The sequence below is a fragment of the Pipra filicauda genome, unplaced genomic scaffold (genome assembly GCF_003945595.2).
Source record: "Pipra filicauda isolate LSUMZ 115617 unplaced genomic scaffold, ASM394559v2 scaffold19_size4547281_pilon, whole genome shotgun sequence".
NCBI lineage: Eukaryota > Metazoa > Chordata > Aves > Passeriformes > Pipridae > Pipra > Pipra filicauda.
The window spans coordinates 1,555,377-1,568,980 of NW_024104309.1; the positions used below are offsets into that span (position 1 = coordinate 1,555,377).

A 13,604-nucleotide genomic window follows, 5' to 3' on the forward strand; every position below is an offset into this window, starting at 1 on the left:
ATTTCCTCACGTGAGAAAAAAAAAAAAAAAAAAGAGAAAAAAAAAAAGGTAAAAAACCCCCCAAACCTGAACAAGATGTGAAGCAGAAAAGGGGAGCCCCTGGGTTTTGCTGACGCAAGAAATCTGTGTTTGGTTATTACCTGGAAAATATTAACCTGACTGTAACTATGAGACTGACTCCCTCAGAACCCCCATCCCACCCGCCCCTCCCTCCCCACCAACTTTCTACAGGTAAAGCACAATGAAAATGCCTAGGAAAAGGAAGGCAAACATTAAAAAAAAAAGAAACTCATATTACACACTAAAAAAAAAGAAGTTTTGTCATCTCATGTCTTGCAGTCAGAATAATAAAAACAAGCCAAATGTCCCCCAAAAACATTTCAATGAAGGGGTGCGGAAAAAAGACATCCCTTTAATAAAACATTATCAACAAATATCGTACACAAACTACAATGTATAATAATTATTTTTTTTTTCCCCTCTCGGTAATTTTCGAACCAGACTACAAGGTAAGAAAAAACACTGAAACAAGATACAATGCTTTCAATAATCCGCACAAAGGTCAAATCCAAGGGAGAGAATATTTTACAGAATATGATATACATGGAGCAGAAATGGGAGCTGCAGAAAAACAAAGACCAAACTACAGGGTAGTGTCATGTACAGAGATCCCAACCCGCCGCCTTGGCTCATCCCTTCCTCTCCCACCAGAAGGAAGGGCCTTCGATGCTTGCCATTAATTTTTATTTTCTTATTACAGAGCGAGCCTACAGAATAGCAAGGTTACATTTTAACAACAAGAATTCCTTAAAAAATATCTCCATCCAGTTCCAAATCATAGATAAGTGAAATCCTGACAAGAGCACATCTCTAAAGAAAAGACCCCCCCCCCAAAATACCCCTAAAGCAAATAAAACCCCCAGAAAATCCCAAAGTTAGCTGGAGATCACAGTTTCAAAGTCCCAGGTCAGAGTTACTCTTTCTTTCGGTGGATTAAAAAAAAATATTTAAAAAATCAATTTTTGCAGTGAACCAGCTGAAGGATTCTGGGGAAAGGAGGGACAAGAGATTTCTTCTTGTATTCAGAGAGGGGGGGAAAGACTAACACAGTGCATGCCACAGTCACAGAGAGCAAGATCACGATTCATTCGAGGATGTGATCCTAGAAGGGGTCACCTGCGTTAACAAGTTTATAACGAGGTGGTGGAGTCTCTTCCCCAAAGCAGATCTTGTTAACTGGAGGAGGAAGCGTTGTGCTGCAAACAAACAAAAAAACCCCCAAAAATAGAAGGGAAAAAAACCCCAAAACCAAAAAAAAAAAAAAAAAAAAAAAAAAAAAAAAAAAAGAAAAAAAAGAAAAACAGGCCTTCTGAACGAAAACCACCATTGTAAACTGTCCAGTTTATTTAAAAAAATGACTACAACAGAGACAACATGATTTCATATCTAGACTAGCTTCCTGGTGTCGCACGGCACAAACATACAACAGGTTCGGTTTCTGTCTTTATTTAAAAGAACAAAGCAAAGAGATCGGAGTTGGGTGCTAGAGGCTTCCGTTTGTTTCCAAAAAGAAGTGTCATGTACATATATAAACCCTTCTGCACAAAGAAGGGTCTTGTCATGTCTTGAAATATTTTAAGTTTTGTCCTTCATGTTTTATGGAATAAAAAGTTCAGCCTTTTTATTGCATGAAACTAAACCTGGGGTTTTGGCCCCCGCCACGCGTGTCCCTGCCCATACACCTAGATTCTTCTTCTTCTTGCATAATTCGTTGAGATCCTCCGAACGGCAGCTGACTCTCTTGATCCTGGAGAGGAGGAGGGGGAGGGAAATCACACACTCATCGTCATGCTGGGGGAATACTGGAAGAGAGACAGAGCCAGGGTGAGAAACCAGGCAGGTCAGATCCCCGGCCGCTGAAGGGGGATGCAAAAGGAGGCTGATGACAACTACACAGCAACCTAATTGGATCTAATAAACCAGGAGGAGAGGATATGCTGGAGACTCAAATTTATCAGGGCATAATGTGCACTGTAACTTGCTTTTCCGGGAAGAAAATCAGCAGAACAGTATGGGGTGAGATGCAATTTAAAACAAGTAATTAACATGCACACGTGTATATGCTGCTAATAGAGGAAGAAGCAGAGGGATGTCTGTAGCCACCCACAGAGCCTCGACTCGGCCAGGTCGGCACAGCTGGCTGCATCTGCACCAGCTCCTCTCCATTCCTGTAGATCCTCTCCCCTCCATCAATACACACTCATCCCACCAAGGACCCCAAGCTTCCACCCACCAGCATATTTCTTCCTGCCCACTTTTCTGTCCCAGAGCAGCTCACACACAGAACAATCCAGGTCCAAAAGGCACCCACCGCTCTCCCCAAGGACTGTCTCCCCATCCCCAGGCAGGCACTCACTCACATTGTCATTTTGGAAGGAATGGAGAAAGTTGCCTCCCAGCTCCCCGTCGTCTCTTGGAGTGCCCGGGGGATTGCTAATGCCACTTATGTTGTTTGGAGAATTCTGTGAGAGATGGGAGGGAAGGTGGTGAGCAGGTCCCCATGCTCCATGAAACACCATGGGGGCAGGGCTATCCCTGCCCACCCCAGTCACATTTCCCAACATGTCCCCATCCATCAGGGTCACACTGCTACCCCAGTGCTGGGAAAAGGGGAGCCCACGCACCCACCCTGCAACCCACTTACTTTTGGAAGTCCATCTATGTCTCCTGACCCTGCACAGAGGGGAGAGAAAGGACAAGAGCCTTACTGAGCGTGCAGCCATGGCCTCGTGCCCCCCGCTCGGCTGCCCCCACACCCCGTTCTGATTTCCAGCTCTGCTTTGAGCCACTGGTGTGAACTGTGGGTTGACCCTGGGACGGGAGCAGGCACTGGGATGCTCAGCCAGTGTCCCCAGGGAGTGAAGGCCCATCGTGGCTCCCTGAGCCGCAGCCCCCTGCCCATTGCTCACCTAACGATCCGTTCATGTGATGGGGCTCCATGCCGCCCATGCCGCCCATGGGGCCGTCAGAGCCGGGGCCCATCGGGAACTGAGGAACAGAAAGGTGACAAAACCAAAATCAGTCACAAAACTACCCCAAATACCTGCCACGGTGGCTCCTTGGGGAACATTCTCCCCCCCACAAGACATCCCCCATGGAATGGGACACATCATGGAATCACAGAATTGTTAAGGTTGGAAAAGACCTTTGAGATCACGAAGTCCCAGTTGTCAACCCAGCACCACCACTAAACCATGTCCTCAGTGCCATATCCACATGTTTCCTGAACACTTCCAGGGATGGTGACTCCACCACTGCCCTGGGCAGCACGTTCCAGTGCTTGACACCCCCTTCCATGAAAAAATTTTCCTAATATCCAGCCTAGACCTCCCCTGTGCAACTTGGGGCCGTATCACTCCCTGAGGCTGTGAGGCCTCAGGGGTCCTGTGGATTCACCTATAAAATTCGGCTGAGTGGCAGACTCAGAGCCATGGCAACACAGAGGGCTCCATCCAACCAGCATCTAATGAGATTTAAGGCTGCCTGCATCCTACAAACCCCAGCACCTCTCTGGGCACGCAGCTGCCACCACCTCGGCCGGAGCAGCAGGACCGCTGCTCTCTTAGTAAGCATAAAAAATTAACAAAGTTGCCCAAGAGTTAATCGCTTTTTGATGGTTTGTTTTATTTCTGTTTTGTAACAAATGGCTGAAATCAATTAAACTGCTTTACTCTCAACTGATGAAGTTAATTATGATTTGTTATGGTATCTGATATGTAAATTATTAGAAAGCAGACTTACATTCGATCGACTGCCTGCGGGCGGTACTGGATTAATCATTGTGTAGATGTTGTCACTTGAATTTGTTGAATCTGTGGAACAGTGAAGCCCAGTAAGTCGGGTGATTAATTCATTTCTTAATTAAAACAAACTCATGCCACTTGAACTCATTCTTTTGTATTTTATCACCTAAAATTCCCTCTAACTACCACCATTTTCTGGCTAATTTGTATTTAATGAAGATCCACAAAGTTTTTAATCACAGAAATTCAACTGTGAAAAATAATTCAGCTCCTGGCTGGGAAGTGTGGGGAGGCAATTCCTCACCTTCCTGAGCCCCCCAGATACCAGATTCATAGGGGGATGTAGGAACATCCCCAAATGCCATCCCAAAGCCAAGCAGCCCATGCCACTCGCTCCCCAGAAAGTCAAAATCTGTTGTTTGCCTGTGGGCACAGCCCAAGGGATGGGGGTCTCCTGGCAGGGGAAGGGGCAGAGCCTGAAGGGCTGGCCTGGGAGAAGGGGGTCTTGGAGGGCTCATACCTGCAGGACTGGGCATGATGGGTGTCCCTGGGGGACCACCGCCGCCGGGCGGACCCTGCAGAGAGACAAAGCAGGCATCAGATGTGCAAATATGAGCATTGCCCACCTCTCCACGTTTTCAACCACCAGCTGGACCTCACACCCCCAAAGCCAGCCTGGTCACTTCCCACAGCACCAATTGCATCCCAAACCGTATGAACTCTATAACATCTCTGCGCCCCGATGACAGGATGGACAGATGGAGCAGGAGGACTCACCACGTATGTACCAGGCGATGAAGAAGAGTATGGAATCTGTAGGGAGAAGAGAGCCAAGTTCAGCCATGGGGTGCACAGGGGCTCCCACAGGCTGGCTCCCAGCAGGACACAACTGAGAGCCCCCACTGTCATCTCAGCCTGGCCAGGATGGGAGTCCCAGGGCCCAGCAGTCTAAGCAAGAGGCTGGGAACTTCCTCTCATTAGCAGGATTCAGCTAACAGGGAATGGCCCCATTTTGCAGGAAACTTCCCAACCAACCCTGCTCTTGCTCCAAGGACCGTGGGATACTCACTGAGTTAGCACTGCTGGGGTTCGGCCACGGTCTACCAGCACCCGGCCCCCTGGGGTCAAAATTAAACAAGAAAAAAATGAATGTTGTCTTTTAATCTGTACAGTCCTGCAGTCTTGAGTCAGCAGTCAAACATCCCAGTGCGGGGGTTTGCCTTACATGTTAATTCCAGGCATGCCAGGGCCTAGGGAGTTGGGTGGAGGTCTCATGCCGCTGCCGTAGTTCTGCAACAATAACCAAGGGTCAGTCTACTGCAATGGGAAGGGACACCAGACAAGAGAAGGGAAAAAATCCCCAATAAACAAACAAAAAACCAAGCAGGTCTGTTTGCAAAAATGAGATTAATAAAAAAAAATATTAATGATGATGAATGTAGAGGCAGTTGGTATATATATTTATATACTGGTATATATTTATAAAAAAACAGGCAGCTCAATATGGATGGGTGCCAGGCTGAGCCCCAAAGTTCCCCCTCCCTGCTCTCTGAGGCCACATGGCTGAAGGGAAAACAACCTCCTCCCAACTCTGGGAGACAAATCCACTCCCAGCCCCTGGTGCCAACAACAGCCTTTTAGATTTGTCCTTTTGTGCAGGAGAAAACAAGGGCAGGAGGAGAAAACAAGGGCAGGAGGAGAAAAGGCACCGCTTGGAAGGTTCCTGCTGCATTTTAAGGATGGGGAAAGGCTGCATGAGCTTCCCCTGCAATGGAGCATCCCCTGCTCTCAGGATGACGACTGGAGCAGGGAAAACCAAGCCAAGCTTGTTTTCCTGGTGCTCTCAAGCTCTCTGCTCTATCCCCTGGAGCGGGTCTGAAGCCATGGGGAGCAGGCAAGGGCAGGCAGCCCCTTGAGGCTCCTCTCCTGGCTTATTCCACCCTGGCTTAGCCTCCAGCTGGGACTGGGAGCCTCAGATCTGCATCCCCCATCTCCTAAAACCAGCTCTAGTACAAAGCCAAGCCCAGGGCAGCGAAGGAAGAGGAATCCCTCGAATGCCGCGCTCCATTTGGTCTCAGCTTTGCTCCCTGTGCCCTCCAGGCGACGTGCAGCCAGATTTAGGTCGCGCTGGCACTCTTCCCCTTCCACCTCCCTCCCTGTACTGAATCTTTTTGGGCTGTATTTCTGCCATTTAAAGAAAAAACTGCTACAGCAGAAGGAGTGATGGCTGGCCACTTCCCCTTCCACAGCCCCTCAGAGTGCTTCAAGCTGGATTTTAAGTACAATACTTCAGTGCTGTCGATTTTTCACTGGATTTATGGATACATCAGAACATGGTGCTCTGCTGAGGGCATCACCAAAGTTTGTTTTGAAGAGGAAGAAAAGGGTTTTCCCCAAACAAATTACCGGCAAGTCCTTAATTGATTGAAATTTCAGCCATTTACACTGAATAGCAGCATCAAACCCCTTGTTTAAAAAAAAGAAAAAGGGCTCAGCGTTTTTAATTGGAGCTGAAAGGCTGGAAAACGAAGCCAGCTGAAAGATGCTCAGGGAGGGTGGGGAGGGAACGCAGCTGTGCTGAGCGACCTGGATGTCGGGCTCTGGCAAGACACTGCCAAAACCCAGGGAGCTACAAATCCTCTTCGTAGAGGCGCTGGCAAACCCCGTCCTGGCTTCTGCAGAGAAAACAACTGGGACTATTAAAGGGAAAAGGCAGCAGCAACCAGCTGAAAGGGATGATTCATCACTGGTGTGTAATAAGGAGCTGCTGTCAGGACGCCGGGATGTCCTGGCTGGATGCTCTGCAGCCCTCTGGAATACTGTGGGGAGTATTTAGGAGTGTCCTGATGCAAAGCTTAAAGAAAAACAAGCCTTGAGCACACAAGGTGTGAGGGGCTGCTGGGCTAGGGCTGGTATTTTTGGTGGCTGCCTGTGCAGGCGTCGATTCCTGGATGTCTGGGGGAAGGCAGCGCCCGCGGGTGCCAGATTGGGAAGCCCAGCGCTTCTCCAGGGAAAGGCTGCCTCTTAAAAAACCTCTCCCTAATGTACGTACACAGGGAATGGTGGAGTCAAAAATAAAGCTCTGAACATTTCACAACTCCTGCCGGCTCCCGGAGCCGCCGCCATCCCACGCAGCGCTCACAGCGCCCTCGCCACTTCCAAGTTTCTCGGCGAGCTTTGGAAGTGGGAAGCGAGCAACCTCCCCCGGGCAAGCCGCCGCCGCTCGCCTTGGCGCAGGCCACGCTGGCGAATGCCGGGGTTTTTTTGGGTGCAATCCTTCAGGGAAAGGAGGATTTTAAGCACAGCAGCAGTGCTATTGGAGGGCCTGTCCATGAAACGATGCTCGTGCAGGTTTTTTATCCCCTGCCCTCGGATGGATCTGGGTGTCCGTGGAGGCGGCCGAGCATCCCTGAGCAGCAGCATCAGGTTGGTGTTAAAGAGATGACACAACTCTCTCTTTACACAACATTCACTTATCTCAACAGTCTCTGGGGGAAAAACAAAACAAAACTCCAGCGCACCCGCCCGCCTCTTGACAGACTCTGATCCTCGCGCTACAAACTCCACGTAGGCGACAATGCAGAGAGGATAAACCTCCAACCAAAATATGGTAATCTGGTTTTGAAGTCTTGTAGAAGGAACAAACAGGAGTGAGTCAACAATAAGCCACTCCGTAAGCGCATGAACAGAATGACAGCATATATTAACCCAGATCTGCTTAATTTCAAGGGTTTACTCCCCTTTCCTGAAATAGAGAGCTCAAGCAGGCAGCAGGAGGGGCAGGTGGAGGGGAACCTCACAGGGGAAAGCCTTATTCCCTTGCTAAAGGGATCTTTGCCATTTCTTTTTATTTATTTATTTTAAATGCAAGCCTCCTTTCCCTTTCCTGCTGTTAGGGTCGTAACTATTTCCCAGGCAGGCAGTGTAATGCACTCAAAGGCTGCTCTGGCGCAGAGCTAAGTGCCATCCCCTCTGACAGAAGGGCAAGAGGGAGGCTGCAATACCCTTAATGAGCTCTGAAGACCTCACTCATGTTAAAAGGAGGGATTTCCAGATGCAAGACTAATGTAAAATGCATTAACACTAATGTGGGGACAGGGCGTGGGGGGGGTAACTCCCAGCCCTCCAAGCCCCAGGAGGTTGTTCCAATGGTGTGCAGTGTTTGTATGATGCTCTCTGGAGCTGGGCTTACCTGCGGACCGGGACCCATGGGGCCCATCCCTCGCGGAGGATTCATCCTTTGCATGGGGCCGCCCATGTTGGGGTGCCCTGTTGGGAGCAAAAGTAGGGGTGTTACACGGCACTGCAGCCACTTTAGGTGGTCCCAAACTGACAGCTGAGGAGAAACGTTAATGTTCACCCCTCCTCTGCTGGGTTTACCTTGCTGTCGCGTGGGATCCATTGAATTGGGCAGCAATGGCTGTGTACCGGGAACGGCACCTGGGGGCTGTGAAAACAAGGCAGGAAGATTAAAAAAAGAGTAAATCCTGCATCCCGCCACATCCTACACCCCACTTTTACAGCCTCCAGATGTTTGCCTCCCTCATCCTTTCGCAAACACCCTCTAAAACCCAAACAAGGCGCCAGAGTTTTCTCCTCCCCGCAGGCCACGCACTGTCAGGCTGTCATATTTTAGGGCAGCGGGGGAAAGCCTGAGGCTGAGCAGGGCAGAGGTGTGAAACCCAGCAGGGAAAGGTGACCAGCGGGATGGCAACCCGGTACTACACAGCAACAGGGCCAAACAGGTCACAGTGATTCCATGGGCTGTGGAGGGGAGATGCTCCACGTGCAGCAGAGCAGCATTGGGACCCCTCCCCACACAGGCAGAGGGGAAGGCAGATGCTCCCCCTCCCCAAACCCATGCTCTGCTTGGGCAACACTGCTATTTAAAGTTCAAAGGCTGCTCTGAACAGATAAAGGGAAAGAAAAACGCAGATATCATCTGCCTAGGGGAAGCAAACTGTAAACAGTTTTGCTACAGTGCTGCCTTTTATTTGGATGCCGACACCGAGGATCCCACTGCTGGAGCACAGCGCGAGCATCGGGTTCACTTGGCTGCACCACGGCAGAATCTGCCCAATCTCAAGTTTTTTGCAGCCTGGAAGCTGGCAGCAGGAGGAAGATAAACTAGAGGGGTTGTAGAGGTGGATATTTACACTTCTGCTGCCTGACCTTCCTGCCTGCCTATTTATTCCTCTTGTCCCTCAGGATGTGACCACAACCTTGCCGAGCTCTGCGCAGGTAACAAACGTGTGCTTTATATGTGGTGTTTGGGGGGAAAACATGAAATCCTTCTAATTAACTTCACCCACTCCTGGATGCTTGATCCTTCTGTGGGAGCAGCCTCCCCAGGCTAGTCCTCTGCCTCTCCTGCCTGCCCAGCTCACTGTGCTCACCTCCAGCAGAGCTTGGGATGAGCCCTAGACCACAGCAGGATGGGGTTCTGTTAAAACTGATCCATGATGAGGTGCAGTGAATTAATATCTCACTAAAACAGCCACCAGTGCTCTGGGAGGGAGGCTCAGCCCCCACTGCGTTTTTCTCAGCCACATCTCAAGCTGTCTTACCATCATTTAGCAAGTTCCAGCTATTCAAGTCTCAAATCCAGCAAGCACAAACACAGAGCAAGCTGCTACATCCTATTTCCTGACTATCCTGCTCTTTCTGCTAATTACACCTATACAAAAATAGCACTGATAACCAAAAAATAAGCTCCCAATTTTTGCAGTCACCTCTGCTGCTCAAGGGAATTGCAGGTTTCTTTGAATTTCCCTTTAGTGACAAATAACCTCTGGTTTGGTCATTACTCTATGGATCTGCATGGCATCGTTGGGAAGGACATGAATTCCTCAACCAAAGCTACGCACACATGCCGGGCAGGGCGTGGGGTGGAAGCCTCCATCCGTAAGGCCAGAAACAAACTGCCCTCATTTAAGCCGGGATAAGAGGATAAACCCAGCCCAAAAAATTCAGCATTGACCTGCCCCGCTTGACCCCGCCGCTGATCTAAGCGCTCGGTTAGCCCAGCAGCAGGATTATCTCCATCACTTTAATTTTCTGCGATTGCAGGGAAAATCCAGCCGGGCAGCAAGCACATGGCATGGCACAACCCTGCTGGAAACATCACAGATAGAAAGTGGCACATTCCCCACCGCTGTTTCCACCCTGGATACGCCTGAACCTCAAAACAACATTAAAATATAACAGTTAAGTGACACTAGATGGTCCGGCACCGAGCAAACAGAGGATGCCCAAGGGAGGTAATGCTTGCCACCCAAACCCAAGGAGCATCTCCAGAACACCTGGCCACTGTCTCCCTCCCCAAATAACAGCAATCTCTAGGAAATGTGGAATCCCGGGAGCGCAGTACCTGGTTGCCCATCCTGATGGGGGGCCGGGGACCTCCGGCGTAGCGCGGTGACATGAACGGCTGCGGGGACACAAAAGGGGGTCAGGGCTGAGCTGTGGGGAGGCAGCACGCTCCCCACGCACGCTGGTTAGCCTGCACACAGTTTTTGGTATTTCTGATTTTTTTTTCTGGAGACATCCTTTTTAAAAAAGTTATGTTTCAAAAGAAAAAAAAAAGAAAGGTGTCTGGAGTCCGTTTTCTTAAACATTTTCTCTGTAGATTTATTGTTTGAGAGCGTTTGACATCGGCAATACTAGGTGAGGCTGTTAAAATTAGTGCATGGGAAACCCTGAGTGTTAGACACTGTTCAAGTTTAAATATATAGAGATATATTAAAAAAAGTGGCAAATAAGCACATACAGACACGCACACACAAAAAACCCCGGTGCTAAGTACTGAAGAAAAAAAAAAAAAGAAGAAAGGCTTAATGTTACTTTTTGTACAACTGCTGCTACTAACAGATTAAAAACCCACATCAAGCTAAATTTTTCAGGCTACCTTGGGAAGGTAAAAGAGTCTGATAACCCACTATTGACTTCTCAGTCCATTGACAACTGCATATCCAAAAAAAAAAAAAAATTAAAAAAACGAAAAAACAAAGCAAAAAAAGGGGAAAAAACAACATTTTGCTTCGGAGCTGGGGTGCCCGGGGGGATGCTCCCCGGGGAGCGGGTACCGCTGCCCAGCATGCTTAGAGAGGGGAAAAAAAAGAAGTAAATCGAGCGCACGTCCCGGTTCACAGCCCTACCCATCGCTAGTGTCTTTACCTGACTGTGGGGTCCCATCATGCTGTTAGGATTGTGGGGTGGAGGCTGTGCGTGTGGCGAGGGCTGTGACCCAGGCGGTCCCTGTGAGGTCAGACAGTAGAAGGAGGTTATAGATTAGCACATGAAAGCGCAGAAAGAGCTAAAAAAAGGATTCACGGGTGGACCTGTTTAGTTGGGGAGTCAGTTCTCCCGGTTTTAAATTTTTTTTTCCTTTTTTTTCCCTCTTTTTAATTGAGTTTCTATTCATTTGTAGCTGAACAATGAATAATGAGATATGCAAAAAAATATATATATTCAAAATCAGAACATCTGTCAAAATACAGTGGCCACATTGAGGCTAAATGGTCCAGTGGTTCAACCAAGTCTGCAATGATAAACACACAGGGAAACACTTTGCAGGGGCGTGCAACGAGGAAAAAAATATGCAGGAGAGGACCAGAGAGGTTGGGGGAAGTACAAAAAACACCCCCAAACCAAAAAAGAAAAAATATTTTTTCCTCTCTCATCCCAAAGGTTGGAAACACCTCTGGGTTTATGTTTTGACCGTGGTTCACTGGAGGTGCTGGAGCAAGCGCAGAGGACAAGGAGCATGTCCCAGCTCACGCTTGGGCAGCGTTTGGCCGGCACAACCGGGGCTGCACCGCCACACTGAAGGGATGCAACATCCTTCCTCGAGGTGGATTCCCTAAGGATGCGAGTAAAATGGCTTGCCAGCAAAGAAAGGATGTCTAGGGGAAAAAAGGAGAGATTAGTTGGTGCAGGTTTAAGGCTGCAATGCAGCAGCCGCTGACATTTTGGGCTTGAACGCCCACTTTAATTTTTTTTTAAATTTCTCTTAAAAGCATGAAATGAAAATTTGCTTGGAAAAACCGTGAGCTCGGTGCAAGAATATACCGGTGCGTGTTAATGTAAGGAAAGAAAAAAAATAGTATTTTTTGAGTCAAAGGAGGTGTAATTGGTAGAGAAAGCAAAGGAGCTCTGTCAGTAGGTGATGGGAAGCGACGGCAGGCTCCAGGACTGGCGCCGGAGCAGATGTTCTCTACCTGCCTCGTTACTAATTTCAACAAGTGTTCGCCTTCTAGCTGCTGCCAGCAATGGCATGGTTTGTTACCATGAGCAATTTTCTTAATTAACAGACATTAATTAGCCATTTAGCAATTTTGCAAGCATTTGTTTAGCAGCTTTCCTAAACATGAATACCACTGTGATAATGGTACTGATTAGAGGGTCCCCTAATTAACAGTACAGGGAAGGAAAATTGAAATCACATAAATTAAAAAGGGAGGGGAAGTTAATGAAGGCAGGACATATTTGCACCTGCAAATCTTTTGTACAGCGGAAACTTGAGTGCAATGTAAATAAAGTAAGAGGGTGGGTTTTTTTCTTCTTTTTTTTTTTTTAATTTTTTATTTGAACGGTTTGGCAGCGAGATGGAGCCAAGCGGATTTAAACCAACAGCCTCCTGCCAGCCTCTTTGCTCCAGACTCTGAAATCCCACCACTTACACCACCATTTATTCTCCAGGAGCCAAAAGGAACCAACCCCTGCCCTTAGTGTTTGGCCAACCTCATCTGGATGAGGTCACAGCACTTTAGGACAACCCTCTTCCTGCCTTCTCCATCCACGTCCCGCAGAGAGAAGACAAACCTCTGTGGTCTAACTGTGGCATCAATCTCCTTTAGCAGAAGTCCTTTCCAGGCATGAAAGTTGACTTAGTTTTGCTTCTGAGGTGGCTAAATGCAAAGTGCAGCAGGGGCAGCAGCCACCTCCCACCACCTGTAGGTGGAGGACAACATCCCCCAATGAGCTCTGGCCACCCCCAAAGCCCTTCCTACACACCTCAGCTGCAGGATTTGGGGTAGGAAGATCAGAAGGTGAATGAGTGATGAAACCACATAGAAGGTAAAACCCAGGGTTGGAAAAGACCAGTCAATCCTTGAGCCACATCAATGCAAGAGTCAATGCCACAATGCCTGCCTTTGCTGCAAGGAGGGGGTCATTGGTGTCCAGCTACTGACTGCACAGGCACCCATACCCCATCCTCAAGTTATTAAATCCCTGATGTCCTCCCTCTCGTATCTCCCAGTATGTGAGGGTGTGGAGTGAACAGGTATCTCATGTGTGGGGTACACGGCCACCAACGCACACCCCGACTGGGCCCAAGAGGTGGTGCTTTGGGTCTGCATTTTGAGCTTCAGCGCAAACAGTATCTGGTTATTGGAGAAAAAGCATCTATGAGACATGGCAGCGTTTCCACCAGAGAAAAATCCCCGGTGGCAACTAGATCCGGAGAGCATCAGTTGTTTGTGCTGCTGAATGCATCCTCTGGAGCGCGGTCCTGCCCCAATGCCAAGGCTGCTCCCTGGGATGCTCCAGGCTCAGCGCCGCAGCATCTTCACCCCTGCATTATCCCATGTGGTACCATTCCCAGTGGAGACTTCTGGATAAGGTGGCTGCAGAAACCCAGATTGTGCAAACATTTTGGCATGCAGGGAGGAGCTGAAAGCAGCTTTTTTCCTTTTTCTTTCTTTTCTCGCTTTTTCCAAACAGCAACAAGCAGCAGCATCCCAAGCGCTCACTCTGGGCTGCAACTGCTGCGGCCCCCTCGGCACGGCTGCTCTGCTC

At 48.8% G+C, this 13,604-nt stretch overlaps 1 protein-coding gene across 2 annotated transcripts in view; it reads right to left on the reverse strand.

The window, feature by feature from the left end:
* Window positions 1-392: 392 nt before the first annotated feature.
* SSBP3 (single stranded DNA binding protein 3) overlaps window positions 393-13,604 on the reverse strand; it is a 55,705-nt gene continuing 42,493 nt past the window's right edge. The window contains exons 6-18 of one of the 2 annotated variants that reach the window (XM_027748751.2): window positions 10,980-11,060; window positions 10,174-10,233; window positions 8,184-8,250; window positions 7,996-8,072; window positions 5,029-5,093; window positions 4,873-4,921; window positions 4,581-4,616; window positions 4,324-4,378; window positions 3,802-3,872; window positions 2,970-3,048; window positions 2,705-2,733; window positions 2,421-2,522; window positions 393-1,862 (exon numbers count right to left, since the gene is read on the reverse strand). In XM_027748751.2, the coding sequence (XP_027604552.1) occupies window positions 1,833-1,862; window positions 2,421-2,522; window positions 2,705-2,733; window positions 2,970-3,048; window positions 3,802-3,872; window positions 4,324-4,378; window positions 4,581-4,616; window positions 4,873-4,921; window positions 5,029-5,093; window positions 7,996-8,072; window positions 8,184-8,250; window positions 10,174-10,233; window positions 10,980-11,060 (801 nt within the window). In that variant the 3' untranslated portion in view covers window positions 393-1,832. The remainder of the gene's footprint in view (window positions 1,863-2,420; window positions 2,523-2,704; window positions 2,734-2,969; window positions 3,049-3,801; window positions 3,873-4,323; window positions 4,379-4,580; window positions 4,617-4,872; window positions 4,922-5,028; window positions 5,094-7,995; window positions 8,073-8,183; window positions 8,251-10,173; window positions 10,234-10,979; window positions 11,061-13,604) is intronic. The other variant, XM_027748752.2, reaches the window with a different exon arrangement.